At 39.2% G+C, this 22,669-nt stretch overlaps 1 protein-coding gene across 7 annotated transcripts in view; it reads right to left on the reverse strand.

The window, feature by feature from the left end:
- The window catches only part of PTPRZ1 (protein tyrosine phosphatase receptor type Z1), a 332,340-nt gene that overhangs the window by 101,218 nt on the left and 208,453 nt on the right, over positions 1–22,669 (reverse strand). For 4 of the 7 annotated variants that reach the window (XM_077472626.1, XM_077472627.1, XM_077472625.1 and 1 more), the window contains exons 9-12: positions 19,666–19,850; positions 17,251–17,377; positions 11,384–11,430; positions 1,125–4,527 (exon numbers count right to left, since the gene is read on the reverse strand). In XM_077472626.1, coding sequence (XP_077328752.1) covers positions 1,125–4,527; positions 11,384–11,430; positions 17,251–17,377; positions 19,666–19,850 — 3,762 coding nt within the window. The remainder of the gene's footprint in view (positions 1–1,124; positions 4,528–11,383; positions 11,431–17,250; positions 17,378–19,665; positions 19,851–22,669) is intronic. The other 3 variants (XM_077472630.1, XM_077472629.1, XM_077472628.1) reach the window with 2 other exon arrangements.

Here is a 22,669-nt window from a genome sequence, read left to right on the forward strand (position 1 = left end):
GAAAATACATATGTCATTTTAAATTATGCAAAAAGTTAGGAAACATTTGTAAAATTAAAGATATATAATGTGTACTAAGGTTAAATTCCATACTTGCCTTAGCAATGTGGTTTGTACATTATATAATAATGTAAACACCAACCAAACACTTTTAGTAACAATAAAGCTCATGCATACCAACTGGAGAAAAAAAGTGGCAGTGATGCCCAAAGTAACTAGTCACATGTGATGGATACAACTTGGTTACTCTGGCAATCAATGTTACTCCTTTTTCTTCTAGCATCTATAATATAACCTGTGTATTGACGCCAAAGAGGGTTGATGACACCTTTAAAAACAGTACAAACTTTTGTGTATCAGTGAGTAAATGGAGGAAGTGTGGGCTAAGTTCTCATATTGCAGATATAAGACACTTTGTAGTACAAAAAACATACCCTAAAGTCACCCAATCTTCTGTATACATGTATACCCCTATGCATGGGGTAGCACCTTTTAATGTTGCAGAAAATCCACTATTTTATCAGGGCATGCTGCATGCATTCATATGTAACAATTGGTTGCATTGTTTGTTACATTGTTTAATGCGTTTATTTGATTAGAATCCAGAAGCAAAGGATAGCAAAGCAAGAAGACCCAGTTGCGAGAACACAGAAGAGTTTTGCTGAAGCTAGTGCATCCAAAACCAAAGCAATTAAAAGAAGCGCAAGCTATGTTAGGAATCATCGTATCTCGTCAAGTTTAATATTACGATTTATTTTATGACATCAGTTACATCGCCAAAAAAAAAAAAAAAAAAACACTATCTAACTCAAAAACAATACTGTATCTAAAATCCTGCAGTCATCCAAAAAAGAAAATTAGACTTACCAGGGACATGTCTAGACTGCTGGCTTGAAAGAATCTGTTAACTTGTACGTATTTAAAATTTTCTACAAACTGGAATGACTTAAAAATGTGCCACTCGTTCCAAGCACATACTCTTTTTTTTCTAATTTTAAAAACACTGTTTCCATACTACATTAAAAATCAGAATATTGCCAATGTTTCACAAAAAACATATAATAATAATAATAATTTCATTATATATGAGGCAATATCATAACCCTATTTTCTTCACCACTAACCTGCCTCAGACACGTTGGCTACTGTTGAACGATCACTAGTTACAGATGGAAGTGTTGACATTTCAGATCCAGGCGTTAAATCTGCTTTACCTGGTTCAACTGCAACCTCAAAGTCTTTGTCTCTGTCATTAAGGTCAGAAAAATTGAAATCTGTAGAAGTCTCATTATCACTAAGACTATCAGAGGTACTTTGACCCGAACCGCTTTCTTCATCACCAGTCAGTACTGCCCAAGAATTTGATTCAGATGTATTTTCCACGGTCATGTACTCCGTCTGGATGCGGGTCTCCAGTAAAGTCATGTCACTCTGCTTCTTAGGTTCAGTGCTTGGGGTTGTAGAAAAGCTTCTTTCTTCAAAGTCTGGGCTTATTTGAATGTCCGATGCAGCTGTTGACAAGGCACTTCCTTCTTCTGCTGTCTCACTGAGCTCACTCAAGCTTAAATTATTCTTCGCCGATACAGGCTCTACATAACTACTTACATCAGCTACTACATTTTCTTGGGTTTCTGTATGTGATGTGGAATCTGTGCTAGCTACAACAAGATAACCATCATCCACTACAGAAGAGCCCGTTTTGGTATCAGAGCTGACAGTAGACAACACATCAGTTGGTGTTTGAGATGTAGCAGATAATACTGATAATGTGCTAGGACTCTCACTGTTTGGAGAATCAGCTGTAACAGAAACATATACATTTGGTAAAATAATATGATGGAGAACAGAATCTTTAGCTTCAGTATCAAGTGCAGAGGTGGATAACACACTGCCTTTAGAATATTGTGAAGACACAGAAATGCCATGCGTAGGATAAGCATATGGTGGAGTATGATAATAAAGGGTAGCATCTTGCTGGGTTAACGCATTGACAGGCAGCACTGGAGTAGAAACCGCATGAGATTTTGCAGAAAATAAAAAAGGCACAGTATCTACAGGCTGAACAGTTACGCCATTATCATGTGACAATGATACAATTTCATCTGAATTTACATTAGTGAAAAAATGAGGTTCAATGACATTTTCATGCAAGACTGACATTGTTTGCTGTGCGTATGCAGGCTCAACAGAACTTGGGGACAAAGAAATATAAACAGACTGAACATATGTAGAATGCAACAAAGACTCAGCGGTAGCACCAACAGAAGAAGGCAGCAGCAGATAGCCAGTGTTAGCGCCTATGTAACGGTAACTGGATGTTTCATTCAACTCTCCAACACTGGGCACAGCCAAAGCAATGCTAGTATTAGGCAATTGTGAGGCCATTTGTGTCAGTGATTCATTGATGGCTTTTTCTGATGTTTCATTAAAGATTTCCTGAGTTGGCAAAGGGAGCATATCAGTAGAAGCAGAGACAGTTTTTGAGGCTGCAGCAAGCATAGCGTTAAGCAATATATCACCAGAGGTTGTTGTTACAGAATTCACTGGCTGAACAAGTAGCAGATTTTCTGACATTGCATTAATGTCAGCATCAAAATTCCTGGCAGTGGGTAGAGACACTGAGTGGATGTCAGGTGAAGACTGAGTGTCCCTAATTACACTGGATGAAGAAAGGTCTGCCATGACTTCATGATTTGCACCTGAAGCTAGTTCACCATAAGTGGATGTAGTCTGAGATCCAGTGTCATCTACTTTAAGACTTGTGGTAATTGGCTTGCTTTGATTAAGATCAAGTGTGTTATATTTAACATCAACTATTGTAGCAGCTGGGGTCTCATTATGGCTTTTCAAACCATCTATCCCATCAAAAAAGAACCCACTACCAGAGAATGTTTCTGAGTTCTCCCCATCCTGAATCGTGGAGTGTGTAGGCTGAAGTAAAACATCCTCTGGTGTTATTACAGTACTTGGCTTAAGATACAGTTCAGTGCTAAGCTTTGTTATTAAGGTACCCTGGTGAAACACCCCCACAGAATCATGCAAGAACACCGAAGAGTCAGAGGTAACAGCAAAGGGTTCTGTGGAAGCCATATTATTAGACAAAGAATAGGCAGGTTCAGACACCACAGAAAGTGCATGCATCTTTAAATCAGTGCTTGGTGTTTCAAGTTGTGAAATAAATGGAACATTATTAAAGGTGTCACCCTCATGACCAAATGTTAACATCTCAGAAGCAGCATGAGCAGTCTGATGTGGTGTCACATCAGAATGATGTGTTTGGCTTGGCTGAACTAAAACACTGGTTTCAGGCAAGGCCAAAGAAACATGCAAAGAAAGTGTATCAGTTGCAACCGTCTGCGTGACTTGTGAAAACATTTCAGATACTGCATGATGGTGTAACACTTTACTAGCGGAGAAAGCGGAGGAAAATGTATGCAAACGTATGCCATCATTGGAAGACAAGGAAGGTTCGAATGATACATCGACATTGGGAAATACAGGAGTGACATGCAGGGTCGGACCAATATCCGAAGCGGCAGGGGTAGCTTTTAGGAACTGGTTACCAGACAACAAGGGGGTAGCTAGAGGAATAACTTCACTAGTGTAGGAGGGTTGAAGACGTATCTCACCATTAAATATTGGTTGTGTTGTCTGAGCGAATACCTCACTCGGAGAAGCAGAGCCATGTTGTCCAAAGCTTGGGGAAATAGGCTGAAATATTTCAACTGGGGAAAAAGTAGAAGTTGAAAAGTAGGGTCTCTCTATTTCAGGAAGAACAGTAGATGGCTCTAGATCTTTCTTGCTTGGAGAAGAGGACAGTGGTTGTTGTGATGAGGATGATGATGTAATCTCAGATGTAGTAACAGAACTCCCCTTCTTAGCTTCAGGTTGGGAAGTAGCATTAAATGCTTCATATTTCTCATCACTCAATGTGCTTTTAATGACCCCATAGGTGCTGTCACTGGTATATTCTTCTGGAGCTTTTGAGGAAACTGGATCTGTTGAAGATGTCTCATCTGATGTAAACGCTGCAGAAAAGGTAGTCAGAGTAGTTACAGAAGTGTCACTAATAACATTCTGAGGTCTCTGGGAAGGCATTAAAATCTTCTTTTTCCAGCTGGTTGTGGTCAGCAAAAGATCATTAGTAGCACTGGTTTGGACATCATTTGCTGAGGGTGGTTTGGTAGTGACAGAGTCATTAAGCAACCATATGTCAACCTTACTTTTTAACTCTGTGCTTCTTTTGTCTTCATCATCTTCCTCTTGTTCACTTGTTTTCAAATCTTCTTTATACTTATCAGTAGTTGTAGCAACATATGTTTTGGATGTAGCTTGCAAGGTAGGATACAGCAAAGTTTTGAGACTATCATGCTCATGTAGCTGCAAAGTTTCTGGTGTTGTTTTATATGACTTGGAACTCTTCTCTTCCAAATTGCGAACAGTTGGTTCTTGGGTCCCTTTTTCTTGCATTTGATTTTTGGTTCTAGTAGTGCGTGAAGTTAATTCATATATGTCCTCATCAGTGTTCTGCAAAAAAACACAAAGATGTCATAATTCTTTCAAGAATATATATAAAACGTAACATAGCAAAGTAAAATTATTTTATTCCCTTCTATCTATTGAAATGTATTTTTTTTTTTTGACCAGAGCTATTTCAAGCCTTAAAGTAAAACATAAAGTGTTACTAAACCCGGGATCCTGCATAGACTATATCTGGTCTCCCACAGTACAAAGGACATGGAAATGTAATCATTTTAGTAAATATAAACTGCTAAATACCCTTTTCTCATCAGCAGTATATAGCAGTCTTGTGACTTTTATCAGTTTATCACTGGCTGTCCTATGAGGATGCAGGACCCCTGGCCCTCTGTCTGGACTGTGCTGATCACATGCACTCTCCCGAGAAAAAAAAACTCTCTAGCAATACACACCAAACTGAGCATGTGCAGCCTGACTCCAGTAACTCTGTCTTCTCCGGACATGCTTGGGGGGCAATGCAAGATTCTGTGCATACAGGATCAGACGGCCTTGTTATACAATGCAGAGGATTAACCCCTTAGGTTCCACAGTGAGTATAAAAAACATGCTTTACTGCATATACAGACTGATTTTACTGTTGTAGGTCTAGTAACACTTTAAGTTTTGCATAGAGTGGAAAGGGATTAGAAAACCTGTCAAGTTTGGATTTCTGCATGCTCTCCTTTGGGAGAGTCACCCTCTCTATTTGCCATGGTGATCAATGTAACAGAGAATTAAATCGAAAGAAAAAAACACACATTTTGAGTTGTTACCAGAACAGGAATAGAAGGGAAATCTTCAAACAGGGACACTAATTCTGGGGACCCTGGTAAAAACCTGGCATTTTCCTCACTTTGGAGGGATATCGTCTCACTTCCTGTTGTGGCTATGGGGCAGTAAGTGAATGGAAATCTCCCCAATGGGACGCAAAAAAATTTAAGACAGGGATCATAACCATCTCTTATTCTATACAAAATTAAACACACATTTCTGGCCTTAGTTCTACTTTCTACTGGACTGTCGGAAATTGACATATTCTTATCATTCTTATCTTATCTTATCTTAAATACGCTTCAAAACAAGTCCTCACTGATATCTGCAGCTGTAGCACCAGTAGAATAATTAATTCTCAAAGTTTTCAACTTAAAGCTGAAATTAAATCTTCTTATATATTGCCTTCATGGGTTCCTCCTTTCAACAAGCTAATGAAACCTTTCAGGCTTCATTACATATCCTATTTAAGATACAGTAACTGCAACAGTGGGTCTTCATGCTTCTCTATGCAATGCAGGCAAATCATGGATGGTGGGAGGGGCCAGCAGGGTGTTTTACATAGCTTGTTGAAATATCACAGCACATTGCATTGGTACTCCTCTCAAGATAAGATCCCTCAGCATTAATGCAAGCAGTTAGCTGCCTCTTTATAGGATTTGTGCAAATATCACAATGTCTTTATGGGTGGGTGTCAGTCATGAGGAGTAGGCATTCCTAGGCTGACTGCATTTGCATCAGACTGTCCTAGGTAATGCACACTTGTAATGCTGAGTCTCCATCATGAAAAGACCTTAAATCCAATGTATTTATAAGGTTGGCCAGTGACAATAAGGCTGGAGAAGAAGCCCTCCAGCAGTTGCAGAACTACAAGTCCCATGAGGCATTGCAAGGCTTACAGTTACAGCTTACAGTTACAAGCATGACTCCCAAAGGCAGAGGCATGATGGGACTTACAGTTCCGTAACAGCTGGGGGGGCCACAGGTTAAGTACCCATGGGCTACTTAATGATGATGCTGCACAACCTTATCCAGGAAATGAGGTGGGCTCTATTTGACTTGTTGAAAAAACAGGAGCACAAAAAGGGAAGTGCACTGCTATCAGAGTAAAAATGTTTATTTAACAAATAATAATTAAGACAAATATGCACTCACATGACCTCAGCAGGGGCGTGCACCTTTCACAGACTGTCATAGATGTATGGCTATAGTCCTGGCCAGGGGCACAGCCTGGTATACACTAATACAATCCTCCATTTGCATTATTACCAGTGGGCTTGCAAGACAGAGCACACTGGCACCAGATGTCTGCCGAACCCCTTCGGGCTCTGAAGAGAGGTAAACTGACATCCTTCTGCCATCCTAATTCACTCCCACGCCTCACATAGCAAGTTGCCATGACAACACGTGTTTTGGGGGTGTATCCCCCCTTTCGCATGTCTGTGAGAAAGGGGAGATATGTCTCTGAACCAGCTAGGGGTCATGTAAGTGCATATTTGAAGAAGTTTTTCTCTTGTATGAGCTATTTGACTTGTTGCAGTTTCTAATTTCCAATGCAAACACAAAATGCACAGGAAAAGGAAGGATAGAAAAGTGCTGGGACCTGACTTAAACTGAACCCAACTGCATTTTGAGGATGAAGTGCTCCGCAATGGCTGTAACTAAAGAGGTCAGTAAAGACCTTTTTTGTAAAGTTACTGCTTTTTAACATTTTGAATCACCTTACATCAGCACATTCTGTTGCAGTTTGAGCTAGTGTAGCGGCTGCATGAGTGACACCTTAGGAGAGATTTCAGTCATTTCTGAGCATTGTTTCCAATGTAAAGTATGTGCACTCATAAGCAGCTTGCTGGCAGGATCACCAGCAATGTTTGAAATGAAAACACGGATAATAAAAAAAAAACACTTTATTTAGATTGCGTATTGTATATATGGGTATGGTACAAAATGCATTGTTACATTTTTTTACCATAGATACACTTTAACTATCAATACAAACACATGACCACTGCCCCAACCTATAACTGGCCTTTGCAGCAAAGAGCACATGGAAGGGTGATGCATGTCGAACACAACCGAAAGAAAATTTCCAGCTCAACTTACTGACCAGTCTGCAACCAACCGATTTATCCTGTCTAACAGTATGCGTTAAAAACAGGAGTTTAGTTTGCACACATGTGCAAATATGGCACCCCAGTATTATCTGAAGTCCTAACCCTAAATTTTGCGAGTTATAGGGCCAAGTATAGGTGAGACAGTGGCCATTTGTTTGTACTGTTGGAATACTGGTGAAGGGATGCACTGGACACCTTCACTGCCATTGTGCTATATGCTAGGTGTCCAGTGTGCCCCTGTGCCTTTAACCACCTCCGGACCAGCTCACGACGATATACGTCGGTACTTTGAAGGAGGATATTGTTGTTATGGCAGCAGCTACCTGCCATAACCCCGGTATCCTCTTCTTTAGTGAGTGGTCCGGTTTAAGATTTATCGGCGGTGGGAGAGGCGCCCCCCCTTCCACCGCGCTCTGTTCCCCTCCGCCGCTTACGGGAGCCGTCGGCAGCAGTGGAGGCAATCGGGTCCTTCCTGTGGCCTGACATGGAGACAAGTGAGGGGAAGATGACACCACACGTCTCCATATCATTGCAGGGCGGAAGCGATGCCAAAAACCTTTTAAAAGGGCCTTTTCTTTTTTTTTTTTGTTATTGCATTTTAGTCTAAATATGAGATCTGAGGTCTTTTTGACCTTAGATCTCCTATTTAAGGGGTCATGCATTTTTTCTATTACAAGGGATGTTTACATTTTTTTACATTTTTTTAAATAGTGTAAAAATAAAAAAGGAAAAGGTAAAATAAATAATAAAAAAAAAGTTTTAAATGCGCCCCGCCCCAGCGAGCTCATACGTAAGTAGCACCCGCATATGAAAACGGTGTTCAAACCACACATTTGGGGTATCGCTGTGATTGGTAGAGCAAGAGCAAAAAATCTAGCCCTAGACCTCCTCTGTCACTTAAAACAGCGCCTATGGAGATTTTTAAGGGTAAAAGTTTGTCGCCATTCCATGAGTGGGTGCAATTTTGAAGTGTGACATGTTGGATATCAATTTACTCGGTTTAACATTATCTTTCACAATATATAAAAAAAATGGCTAACTCTACTGTTGGCTTATTTTTTTATTCAAAAAGGTGTATTTTTTTAAAAAAAAGTGCGTTTGTAAGACCACTGCGCAAAAACGGTGTGACAGAAAGTATTGCAACGACCGCCGTTTTATTCTCTAGGGTCTTAGAAAACAGAAAATATATAATGTTTTCCGGTTCTAAGTAATTTTCTAGCAAAAAAAAAGCAGTTTTAACTTGTAAACAACAAATCTCAGAAAGAGGCTCTGTCCTTAAGTGGTTAAGGAGGGGTGGGCTCCCTCCAGGCTCACCTGCCCTCTGCCTATCCATTTTATTGCTTGTGCTTCCACTGTGGAGGATCTCAAAATTTAGAGTTAGGACTGCAGATAATACTGAGATGCCGTGAAGTGGCTCTGCAGCTTACGCCTGTATTTACATGTGTGCAAGCTAAATCCCTTTTAATGCATACTGTTAGACAGGATAATATGGTTGGTTGCAGACTGGTCAGTAGGTTGAGCTGGGAATTTTCTTTGGTTTTGTTTGACATGCATCACCCTTCCATGTGCTCCTTGCTGCAAAGGCCAGTTATAGATGGGGTCAGTGGCCAGTTGTTTGTTACTATTACTGAGGTATCATGAAGTGGCTCTGCAGCTTCTGCATGTATTTGCAAATGTGTGCAAACTAAACCCCTGTTTTTAAGGCATGCTGTTAGACAGGACAATTGGGTTGGTTGCAGAATGGTCGGTAAGTTGAGCTGGGATTTTCTTTGATTTTGTTTGACATTTTAACTATATCTCTGCCTCATCACTGGCCAGTTCATTTTCAGTATAATGGATCTTTAGCGATTTGAATCATCCACTGACAGAAATCACTGGTTGGATATGCAATTTTTATCCAAACCTCTGTATACGAACATTATGGACATTTTCTACAAGAGTTATATTATGTAAAATGCATTTCTTGTTTCTGTAAGGCCTTGTAAATTAGGCAATACATGCACATTTTTGGGCCACTTTTATTTATCAGCAATTAGGCTTCCCATACAAGGGTTTAAGCATCAAAATAATAAAAAATAAAATGTTCAACTTTCTGGATAATATTAGATCCACTCAGACTTTCAATTTCCCTCCACACAGACTCATACTTTGCTCAACACTACAGCCTCCTGACAATGAAATTGCTCAGTTGGGCTGTGCAGGCTCCCTACCTGTTCAAACATGGTCTCTCTTAGGTGACAGACTGGTTAAATCACTGACATACATTCCCCATGTATCTGTACATCTGCTGCTCTCTTACAGTCCAGTGGTCTCTTTAAGGAGGAAGGAGCCCTCGGTTGACTAGCCTGACTCTTTTGTGGGTAATACCTTCCTGACAGTCACACACCAGTTTAGAGACTGTTTTCATGCTAAACCATGCTTCATCCATGTTATTATGTCAAATGCTAAGAGGTAATTTCACTATAGGGATTACCTGGTTCAGCCTGGGCCTCTCATCCACTATTTTCCACAGGATACATGTCCTATTATTACCTTACACCCTACAGGCTAGGTTAAATTAGAATGAAACTTTCTGTTTAATTGTGGATAGGGTAAGGGAGGGTTATAAGCCCTGTCAGTTTTTTTCTTTTGCCATCTGTGCTCCATTGTGGAGAGTTACCTTCACTTCCTGTCCCATAGCCAAAACAGGAAGTGAGAGGAAATCCCTGTAAATTAAGTGAATCCAGTGGGGCCCCTCAAGTTATCATAACTAGTGTCCACATTGGAAGATTTCCCCTCCATTACTTTTCTGGGGACAACCCAAAATTTGGGGTTTTCTTTTACTTTCACTTTCAATGAGCATGGTAAATAGGACAAATAGAGAGGGCGACTCTCCCTAACGGGGGCATTAACAACCTAATAAGTATTCTAACCCAGCTCCACTCTGTGCAAAATGAAAAAAAAAGTTTGCTTTTAGTCATACAGTACTTTAACCTCTTGCCGACTGCCCCATGTACACATACTGCGGAGTGGAGTCTCCTCTGCGCAAAATCACATACAGTACGCGATTTTGCACATCTGGGTCTGTGGCATGCAAGCCACCACCGCCAACCTGCTCCCACTGTGATTGGAAACAACGGGAGCCAATCAGCAGGTCCGTCGGACCCGATGTTTGCTGGGACCCGCCGATCATTCCTTATAAGCAAATATAAGCAGATTGCCATTCTGTTAGTAGAAAAGACAGATATCCTGCCTGTGTTTCTGCTAAGCAGGAACGTTGATCTCTGTCTTCCCACAGTTAAAACATCCCCCACACAGTTACAAAGCACTCCATAGGGACACATTTAACCCTTTGATCGCCCCTGATGTTAACCCCCTTTGCTGCCATTGTCTTAATACAGTGATGGTGCGTACTTTTTTGCACTGATCACTGTATTAGTGTCACTGGTCCCCAAAAAAGTATCAAAAGTGTCTGGTTTGTCCGCCGCAATGTCGCAATCCTGCTATAAATCACTGATTGACATCATTACCAGTAAATAAGTAAAAATAAATAAAAATTCCATAAAAAATATCCCACAGTTTGTAGACGCTATAACTTTTTCTAAATTGCTGGTCTTTTTATGTTTAAAAAACAAAACAAAACACAGAGGTGATCAAATACTACCAAAATAAACTCTACTTGTGGGAAAAAAAAGGACATCAATTTTATTTGTGTACAGCGAAGCATGACTGAACATTTGTCAGTTAAAGTAACGCAGTGCCATATCGCAAAAAAAAAAATGGCCTGGTCATGAAGGGGGGGGGGGGGGGGGGGTTAAACCTTCCAGAGCTGAAGCTGTTGAGCAATGCTTAGCCTAAATACAAAATGAGAGTAATTACTGTGAATAGGGAAAGGTTTAAAATGGCATCTAGTCTTTCAGTCATTCCCCTATACATTTTCTTTATTGTGTAGCCCCTATCTTGGAAAACCCAATCAGTGATATATCTGTATAATACATTACCTCTATTTCCTCTTCTGTTTCAGTTACATCAATGTATGGGTCATTTCCTGCAAAAAGAAAAAAAAAATATAGCAAAAAAAGGCAATGTCAATTAACAGTACAGATAAATATGTGTGTTAACGTTAGAAAACTACATGATGTTTAAAAGGTTTAGCTTTAGTTACTGTAGTGATTCCTACTTTAGGGAGAATCCGTATTATAGAAGTCAGCTAAGTACCTTTCTTTTAGGCACATCACGCATTGCTGATCCTTTTTCTTTATTTAGAAATAAGTTGAAGGTAACAAAATAAACGGAATGGGATCTAGATGATCAATTTCAAGATGATCAACTGTATTTCAAACTTGTTAAGGGAGAATGAGTAAAATTTTGCTTATTTTAATGCGTTCAATGTTTATTTTAGGTAGAAGGTTGTGACTACAGAGCCATACATGACTGAATCCTTATTGAAGTAAGGCATCCTTACTTAGATATATTATTTATAATGTTTACTGAAGACAGAGCCATCAGGGTAAAGTAATAATCTTACTTACACTGCAGAAATTGGAGAACATTCTAAAATAGCTATTAATGTTAGGATTGGGGAACATTTGTATGTCAGCCAAGCACTGCTTGGAGGCCAATCCTGGTCACACACATGCATGTTCATTATAGGCATCTTTAAGCTTACATAGAAGGAGGGAAGAAATGGGGCAGCGTGATCAGCCAAGTGCAATAGATTGACATCACTTGAAACTCGGGGGGGATGAAAAAATCAGGAAGGTGATTCAGACATTATATGTTAGAAATTTTTATATTTAAAATAATAATAATAATAATAATAATAATAATAATAATAATAATATATATATATATATATATATATATATATATATATATATATATACTATATTACCAAATGTATTGGGACTCCTGCCTTTATTTGCACTTCTTCTTAGTTCCAGTGAAGGGAAATCTTAAGGCGTCAGCATACCAAGACATTTTGGACAAATTCATGCTCCCAACTTTGTGGGAAGTGTTGGGATGGCCCGTTCCTGTTCCAACATGACTGCGCACCAGTGCACAAAGCAAGGTCCATAAAGACATGGATGAGCGCGTTTGGGGTGGAGGAACTTGACTGGCTTACAAAAACTGACCTCAACTCGATATAACACCTTTGGGATGAATTCAAGTGGAGACTGTCAGCCAGGCCATCTTGTCTAACATCAGTGCCTGACCTCATAAATGTGCTTCTGGAAGAATGGTCAAAGATTCCCATAGACACACTCCTAAAACTTGTGGACAGCCTTCTTGGAAAAGTTGAAGGCAGGCGTCCCAATACTTTTGGTAATATAGTGTACATTGTTAAATAATAAAACAGTTTTCTATGATCCCCAGGAACAGCAGATGCAAGTTGTCTGCACTTTCCTGGTATATACACCAGTGGCAGTTATGAGATCATTAGGGAGTCATATTGTTTTTGTTTCAATTTCATTTATTTTAAGCTATGGGGAACATATACTCTTTATATAACAGGATGTATATGACTCCAAACTGGTCAAGACTTAATATGGAATTGTGGCAGAAGGAGTTCGCTAATGGGGTCCCACAGAGATATAGGATACCCTTCTAAAATCAATTTTAACTAAAACATCAATGTTGACCGGACGGATCATTTCATTGATTACAACTGAAATGTTTTGCCATGAGAAAGTATAACTGAAGCAATACCATTTATTCACCGGCTGAGAGCTTTAACGCTGTTTTTAAGACATGCCAAGACAGTCTAATGCCCTGTACACACGGTCGGACATTCCGACCACAAAATCCGTCAGATTTTTACCAACGCATTTTGGCAGAAACTTGTGTTGCATACACACGGTTGCACAAACTTGAGAGTCAAACACGTGCGCCGGGACTATAAACGGGCCAGTAGCCAAATGCTTTTGTCTCTTAGTTTATTCTGAACTCGTGTGGCATTTTGTCCCTCGGAATTGTCTACACACGATCAGAATTTATGTAATCGGATTTTGTTGTCGGAAAATTTTAGATCCTGCCCTCAAACTTTGTGCGTCGGAAAATCCGACGGAAAAAGTCAGATGGAGCCCACACACGATCAGATTTTCCCACATGATCTGATCGCACATTTTCCATTGGAAAATCCGACCGTGTGTACAGGGCATAAGACTCTGCCAGGCATAGTAAAACTTAAATCGTGAAACTTTGGTTTACTTTACATCATACAGTCTGATTCAGAGCAATATACTTGCTACCAGAGAACAAATTAGCAGCTAGAATACGCACAATTGGGACCTAAAAACCAAATAACTCAACTCGTTGAGTAACGTGGAAATAATAATGATTATTGATTGCAGCCAACACAACTTGGGTTTTTAAATTCATGTTGTATCTGAGGTATTTCTGCTAATTATAACTACAGGGCAAACCTATTACATATGTATTATTACATACCCATTACAATTAATATCCCAAACTCACTGTTGATACAAACTTACCAAAGGTTCTATTCTCTATACTTCCTAGTTCTGTCATTCCATTATACTCTGCTCCTTTTCTTGGCTAAATCTACTAATTCTCTAATGTGGTATGCCTTTTTTAAACTGTTTCAATTCTTGTTAAACTATGGCTAAAATAATTTCATGCATCCAGTTCTGTGAAAAACAATACATGAATAATAATAAAAACAGCAAATATTAAAAAAAAATCTTACCTTTTCATACAGTGGTGTTGAATTTTTCTGAGTTTCACTTATTTTGCAGCTATCATTTTTATCATCTATTCCTTATCTGCCAGCCTAAAGATCCTAAATGAATTACGCTAATGGATCGCTAAAGAACCGTGGAGTGGTGATAGTACAGTGCCCTTTAACACTTCATATAGCCATGCTCAGTATCACTTGGACAAGCTACAGTATGTTAACATTTAAAACAATTTATTACATGATTTTAATCTATCAGGGAAATAACATAATGATGGAATGAAAAAAAAAAAAAACATAATGAAATGTTCACAAACTGCACATTAAACAACAAAAAAGCTGTAAATGAAATTCACACAAAAAACATGTAAATGTCAATAGTTACAACATACATACAGTATGATTACCTAGCAATATGTAAAAGAATCATTCTTTCATTTTTAAATGATCACATATACTATATCACACAGGCTCCAAGGACACATTGGGGGATTATTTACTAAAGGAAACTACAATTTGCACTGAAAGTGCACTTGAAAGTAAAGCCGCTGTAGATCCGAGGGGGACATGCAAGGAAAAAAAAAACAGCATTTAAGCTTGAACATGATTGGATGATAAAATCAGCAGAGCTTCCCCTCATTTCACATTGACCCCTTAGATTTAGAGCCACTGCACTTCCAGTGCAAAGTGGATTTGTCTTTCGTAAATAACCCCCATGGCTTTACTGAAGCTGATTAATTCATGTGTAATTTAGAAGAGACCCTATGAAATAATTCGTCATTTAATTTGAGCAAGCTGATTTTTTATTTATTTTTGTCTATTTTCATATAAGAACATAGTTATAAGAATAATAATAAAAGTAATGCAAACACTGTAAGTAAAGTTGCTAAAACATAAATGGAATTAGTCAATTTTTACATATTGCATAGGACCATAAGCATTTTTTTGTAGTGACTGAGAAGAAAGCGAAAAGAATGGATAGAACACTGCTTTGAAGTGAGGCAGAAAATAGGTAATTTATGCAACCAATTATGACATAATTCTTAGATTTACAGTATATTAATAAGTTAATATTACTATGTCACATAAAATGTTATGAGTATGATTATTATGGCTGATGAGATGCAACTGAACCCAATGGTGTCCGTAACTTTATGAATACACAAAACAATTTATATTATGACGCACATAACCATAGTAAACAGTTGCCAAAGTGATACATTTTTGCAAATACAATATAAAGTAACAGGGTGACATGAGATCCATTGCATATAGCATGCTGCATTTAGATTCCCATTTTTAGACTTTAAATACTTTATGCATTAATACTCAATGCAATGTTTACATGCTACATACTGAACAATCACCTAGCCACATATAATACTAATGGCACTCCATAAGTACCTGCATCATTGGAAAAAAGCATGTAAACACAGTAGCTGGTCACAATACCGGCAAAATTCCACACAGAATTTGACCTTTTATGTGAATCATAATTAAGTCATATATAATATAAGAGCTTACATATGTTATATATATATATATATATAAAAAAATATTGAATGGCTCACAACCACTTGCTAAATTTGTGATAGGTACATACTATTGTACTTGTACCTGGCTAGCCTTTACATTATAATCTAAAGGAGTAGTGTATTCTACACTATGGGATGGCCTAAAACATTAAAGCAACAACAGAACTGAACTGCAGGCAACTTGTGCAAATTGCAAGTTTTGCATGTTCCCTGTGTCTTTGTGGAGCCCTTTGGATCCATGGTTCGGGCTGTACCTGGAACCTTGACTTCTTAGTCAAGTTTAAGCTATACCCCCCCCTTCCCACTATACCTCATCTCTGTTATTTAATTCATTAATTAATTTATTTCAGGTACTTATATATCACCATCAATTTACGCTTTTACATATACATTGTACATTCACATGGGGGGGGGGGGGGGGGGGGGGGGTCGCTGGCAATTCTCAAGCTGGACACAAGTTGAGGTCCTATATGCAGTCTGGGCTTAGTCTCTAAAACAGGTATTTGCAGGGGCTACAATTTACTGCACTTTACCCCTGTTGTTAGAAGCATTTTAGGCCAGGTAAGGCCTATTTTATTAGTTAACTAAGGGACCACTATAGGAAAAATAGTGTACTCTGGCAAATGTACGTATGTGGCCAATAACTATAATGAATGAATTCTTTTTTTGTGAAATAACTTTTTATTTCAGATGCTTTCATTTATAGTTTCCCCATCTTTACATGTAAACCAAGGTGTCCAGAAAAATGAGAGTTACAGGGGTTGGGACAAAGGTGGGTGCTTACAACAGTTGGCTTTTTATTCATATGTTTTTTTTTTTTTTTTTAAAGAAATGTTTAAATAATATTTAGACCAGTGTGTCCATGTAAGACTGCAGAACAAACAGTGGTGTCATTGGGTTTAAAAAAAAAAACACAGATTTACTGACAGGATATTCAGGTATTAAAACTATGCTATGGCGAGCTTAGAAAAACAAAAACTGCTGTGGTAATGCTATTGATATGCTGCATCATAATATCATTTTATATTTTGCCCATAGTTCCAGTATTATATTAACCAAAACTTTTATATATTTCAATAAAAAAAAACAAATTCTGCATTATATATGTTTGCCCAAAGTTCCACTTTTAGTATTATAGTAACTAAAAACCTTAACATATTTCAAACAAAAACATTTATCAAATGTCATATAATTTCTAAATCTATATTTTTTTCTAGTCTATATTTCTTTCTAGTTTTTTCTAGGTGTTTTTGAAGAAGCACGACTTTAGTGTGAAGCGCATCAACCTCTCTATCTGTGTCCTGTCCTGGTGGCAGTCACTTACATAGTTTCAATAAATATTGTTGGATTGGCGGTGGTGTACAGTCGAATACATTTTGCCATATATATTTTTTTCTAGTTTGGAGACCTATTAGGAGGTGGGAAATATCTATGGTATACTTTATTGCTTACTACATACAGCTCTAAGGACCCTAAGAATTCCATAAATTGCATTCTAGTAGCAGCTGCTTTTTTGCATGGTTTGTGTTAAAAAGCAAAGCAATGAAATATTACCCAAACAACCAAATCGCACAATCCTACTTCTCATAAAAAACTTTAGTATAAGCTATTGTGATAGAAATTTGATAAAACATACCTGGCCCATCCATCATCATGTCAACAACCACCTGGTCACTGCGTTTTCCATAAAGGCTATTGGTGCACATAGCCACAACTTGGAGAACATAACTTGTGTTTGGCATTAGATTATATAAAATTGCACCCTACAATGGAAAACAAATACAACATTATTGTAATGTCATGTAATTCAGTATGGTCTGTACACATCAGAGAAGATGACATCATTGAAATAGAGGAAAACGGTTGTATAATATGTACCGTATTTATCGGCGTATAACACGCGCCGGCGTATAACACGCACCCCAAGTTTAGGAGGGAAGTTTAAGGAAAAAAACTTTTAGGAGGCAAGTTTAAGGAAAAAACCTTACATTTTAAATGCCCATCAATGTAGCCTTCCACTGTCCCCCTGCAGACCTACACTGTTCTCCTGCAGCCTTCCACTGTCCCCCTGCAGCCCTACACTTTTCTTCTGCAGCCCTACACTGTCCCCCTGCAGCCTTCCACTGTCCCCCTGCAGCCCTACACTGTCCCCCTGCAGCCTTCCACTGTCCCCCTGCAGCCTTCCACTGTCCCCCTGCAGCCCTACACTGTTCTCCTGCAGCCCTACACTGTTCTCCTGCAGCCTTACACTGTTCTCCTGCAGCCCTACACTGTTCTCCTGCAGCCCTACACTGTCCCCCTGCAGCCCTACACTGTCCCCCTGCAGCCTTCCACAAAATTGCAGTATGGTTAGTTTTAAATTTACCACCGCCGCCATCTTCGGCTCCTCCCGCCGCCGCCGTCGAGATCTTCGGCTCCTCCCGCCGCCGAGATCTTCGGCTCCTCCCGCCGCCACCGTCAAGATCTTTGGCTCCTCCCGCCGCAGACATAGACCGAGCCGAGCCGAGGGTACTCGGCTACTCGGCTCTGCTCGCAGTAACACCCCCGTCCCGCCCCTTGTCCTGGCTCCTGTGATGGACACAACACTAGGCCAATGCCGATACGTAAAGGCTAGGAGGCGGGACTGGGCGTGACTGAGAGCAGAGCCGAGTACACAGTACACTCGGCTCAGCTCGGTAAATGTCGGCGGCGCTCCACAGAGCGCAGATCGGCGGGGGGATCAGCGTATAACACGCACCCATGATTTTCCCCCGATTTTAAGGGGAAAAAAGTGCGTGTTATAAGCCGATAAATACGGTATTCTTCCTTTGTTGGTGACAAACACCTCTCAATAGCTAGGCAGTCATTTTTCAAAAAGTTATATTATGTGTTCTGCAGAGCCAATGATAAGTGTCCACTCTTCTAGATTAGATACATTATATGTTTAGGCTGACAAGTTCATATACAAGGACGCAGCTGTCTTGTCACAGAAAGATTAACTAATAAGATATAATAATAATAATTATAATCTGTCACACTGAATGTGTTGTCAAATATTTCATATTTAAGACTGAATAATATATAGAAAATGATAAAAATTTCATATGTCTATAGTGTTCCATGAATGCACAATTGTCATTCAAAGTGCGATAGCGCTGAAAGCTGAAATTGGCCTGGTCAGGAAGGGGGTATAAGTGCCCAGTAAGCAAGTGGTTAAAGAGAAATTATAACTTTTAAAATATATTTGTATTAATTTATTGTTTTTAGCACTAAATTACTTAATATGGTTTTATATTTTGTTATTGAGTATATATGAATTAGTACATATTTTCATATACACATTTATTAGTTATCACTTGTAGCCAACACGTAGTTAGCTCCAAGTTGTAGCAGTAGCTTTTTGCAGGCTCATTTTCCACAGCTGTAATGTAAAATAGACCCGAATACCAGATCAGATTCACAGACTGTCGAAAGGCTTACAGGAAAGACATAGCCCCATTCTCTGGCCTAGCAGAGACAGGACCATCTGGCTTTGTTAGTCATACAAAGGCTGCCAACAGCAATGTGGGCAGTGCAGGGTTTTCTAAATTCAAAAATTGATTCAAAACATTAGTTCATACAGTAATTCTCTAAACGTTAAGAGTAAAATAAGCGTCAATGATTAAAAAGCAATAAGCTTTCTCTTTATTTGGATCATGCCACTGTAAAAACAAAAACCAGGCTTGGCTTACTCTGTTCATAGATCCAGATACTAAAGCATAAGTCACTGGAGAAGACCCTGATTTTGGCAGACTTTGAAGGTCAAAAGACAATGAATCCATAAAGGCTAATGCGGGGAGACATCATTACTTAATCAAGCATTATCAACCTGAAAGAACTCAGAGAAGCAAGCGTTGACAGAATGACCATGAGGTCCCAGAGGTCATGAAGAGTTAAACTAGACCAACTAACAGCCAGACAACAGGGGCTGTAGGAAAGTGAGTGTATATTTTATAAAAGGAAGCAATTATTCACTTTGATTTCCATGGTTCAGAATTTGAAGAATTTCTTTTTTTATCCAACATGAACTTACTAAATCCTGGTAGCCATCTGTGAGATACTCATGTTTTGTTTGGTCTTCCCCCTGTAGTTGTTGATAATAGACTACATATCTCTCAATCACTGCATCATACACAACTCGAGGTCTCTTCCATGTAATAAGAAGGCTTGTGCTATTTTGTGCTTCCGCCTGCACATCTTCTGGTTCCGAACTGCAAACTATAATGGATGGAGAGAGGAGGGCAGATAGATAAACATACATTATTTGGATTTAAGAAATTGTTGAGAAAGTGTTAAATTTTATCATTGTTTAAATATGCACATATTCATATACAAATTGTTTATTAGGCTGATTGAAACTAATAAAAAAAGTATTTGTTTAGATATGGCAGAAATAAATAAAAAGCATATCTTTAATAGCATGGTGTAGAGCTACCCCTGTAAAAGCTGCTAGATAGCATGTTGTTTGCTTTGATCTTCTCAAGAACCTCAGCCCCTCTGACACAGCAGGCTGAGTGTACAAACATAAAATATTATGCAAATTAAATTTGCTGAAAGTAATACTTAGTACCCAATAGTAGTGGCATATCAAAGAAAACAGGCACCAACCGGGTGGTAACGGCAAACTTATTATATTGTCACCTAATATGGTTGGTAACTAGGCAAGCATACAATGGAATACGAATGGTAATGACACAATTTAGCATACCAATTAACAGAAGGAGCTGGGCATAAGATGACATTTGGCATCCAGATCAGCATAAACAGCAGCAAGGCCATCTCAAGTGCAGCAGTGAGCAGTGATAAAGTTTAATCTACAGAGTGCAAGAACTATAATGTCAGAATGCATTTATAGTGACCATGCTATTCCTATGCCTTGTACACACGGTCAGAGAATCTGTCGGAATGAGTCTTATCGGACCGCGTCGTCAGATAATCCGACTGTGTGTGGTATGCATCGGACTGATTCCGTCCGAATCTCCGTCCGACCCAATTTTCCAACATGTTGGAAAGATTTCCCGACCAACTGGGCCGGACGGACCTAATCCGATCATGTGTAGAGCATTTTGATCAGACCAAGTGCCGCGCATGCTCAGATCAAATTCCTACATCAAAGCTATTGGCTACTAGCCTGAATGTAGTCCCATCGTAACGAAATTACGTCATCACGTTTTGAAAGATCAGATTTTTCGCCAACTTGGCCCGACCGTGGGTATGCAACAGTTTCGGACACAATCCGTCGGACTAAATCCGACGGGCAAAATCCGACGGATTTGGTTGCCAAAATCTCCGACCGTGTGTACGTGGGCCTAGACAGACTAGGTATGCATTGTTCAATAAAAAAGGAGGATGGTAGTGAAGGATGAGGAGAACAAAGCGGGCTTGCAGAATAATTCTTACGGGAGGGGCAGCCCTTTCAGATGTACTTCTTCAAGCTATTGTTGGGCCCTTTAAGAGTGTTGGTGCATTTAATGACAGTCCCAGTTTACCTGCATGCAGGTACAGTATAGGTAATGTATTATCTCGGCACAGATGCAAGGTAGATATGGTTCAGATTGTGGCAAAGGTTTGTTATAATGCGGTATAAGTTTAGTATAGGTGCAGTCTAGGTTTGGAATAAGTGCGGAATAGAGTGCAATATGGGCGCAGTATGGATTGGGTACACCTGGTGTCCTGCTCACTCCATGCTAGCAGTATCAGCAATGGGTGAATAGCCCTCTCATCAGTCTCCAGGATGCTGCGGTGACCTCCCACTGTAGAAGGGGTCTCCCTAAAAGTTAGAAGCGGTGTAAAGCAGAAGGTTAGTGGATGTTCCAGTCTCCCTGCAGCAGCAGAACAGGTGCTGTGGATGGTGCCACACTGCCCCCGGTGTCCTTACTCCCAGTCTCAGGCTTTAATCTCTAGTGGTATGGTTTCCCACTGGCAGGTGAATATCCAGACAGAGGTGCTCTCTTTCTAACCCCTTCAGTGTCAAGAGGAAGACCTTTCCCTGGTAATTTAATAAAAAATTATCTATTCAAACCAACTGCACAGTGCCTATTGGGATCTGTAGTGTAAGGAATCTATTCATCCTATTTTATGGCTGCTGTCTCAAACTACAAGGATTCTCAGTTCTGGAGGAGAATAGTGCAGCATAACACCAGTATCTGACAAAATAGAGTTATGAGGTATTCTCGCACCAAAAATATGTATTAAAAATTAAATAAATTAAGCTATGGTTGCAGCAAACCACCGACAGGGGTACAAACCCTCCCCAAGTGTATAAATGAAAAAAGAAATCAATATATGGTGTTGCGCTCCAAATATGTAGCCAATATTGCTACTAAGTAAAAATATCAATACTCAGTGAATAAAAAATATATAAAATTATATTGTGCCTATATCCTAAATAATGCCCTTTAAAAGATATATAGTGCAAAATGTGCTACAATACTAATTGCGAATGCTTCCTATAAATTACTCTTCTAAAGTGCATACGTGCCTTAACATTATCAAAAACATCCAATAAAGTGCATAACCAAGTGCATAAACAAAACTAATTGATAAAACACATTGTTCGGACACTGTGGCTGATAACCATATACCATAAAGTGCATATGTGACAACAAAATAATAAGTAATACAAAACGAGCGCCGCGCTCGTGCTCCAGACGTCACAACTGGTGTCTTCCTATCTCTGTTGTATTCCTACGCATATCGTCACTAGTCACATGACTTCATCAGGGAATAAAATACAGGATAAGGAAGTATCTTAAATAGTGTCAGCTATTGGCGACCATTTTCTTGTAGCCGCAATAGATAAAACATTGCGATGGCCATAATATTGAATGTGGACTCTGACCACGGCCATTTTGCTGTAGGTCTCCATCATAATAAGGCATAACGGCGGTTCAGACGAACTCCAGGGACATACTATTTCCACAAATACAGCGCCAATAATAACATCAGGAACAATTATTTTGTTGCTAAATGTGAGTACCCAGGACTTTTTCCTTTTTTATGAATAAACATATATATTATTACATACTTCACTATTG

Source organism: Lithobates pipiens, unplaced genomic scaffold, assembly GCF_037356315.1.
Source record: "Lithobates pipiens isolate NorthernLeopardFrog02 unplaced genomic scaffold, aLitPip1_a1.2 Scaffold_8, whole genome shotgun sequence".
NCBI lineage: Eukaryota > Metazoa > Chordata > Amphibia > Anura > Ranidae > Lithobates > Lithobates pipiens.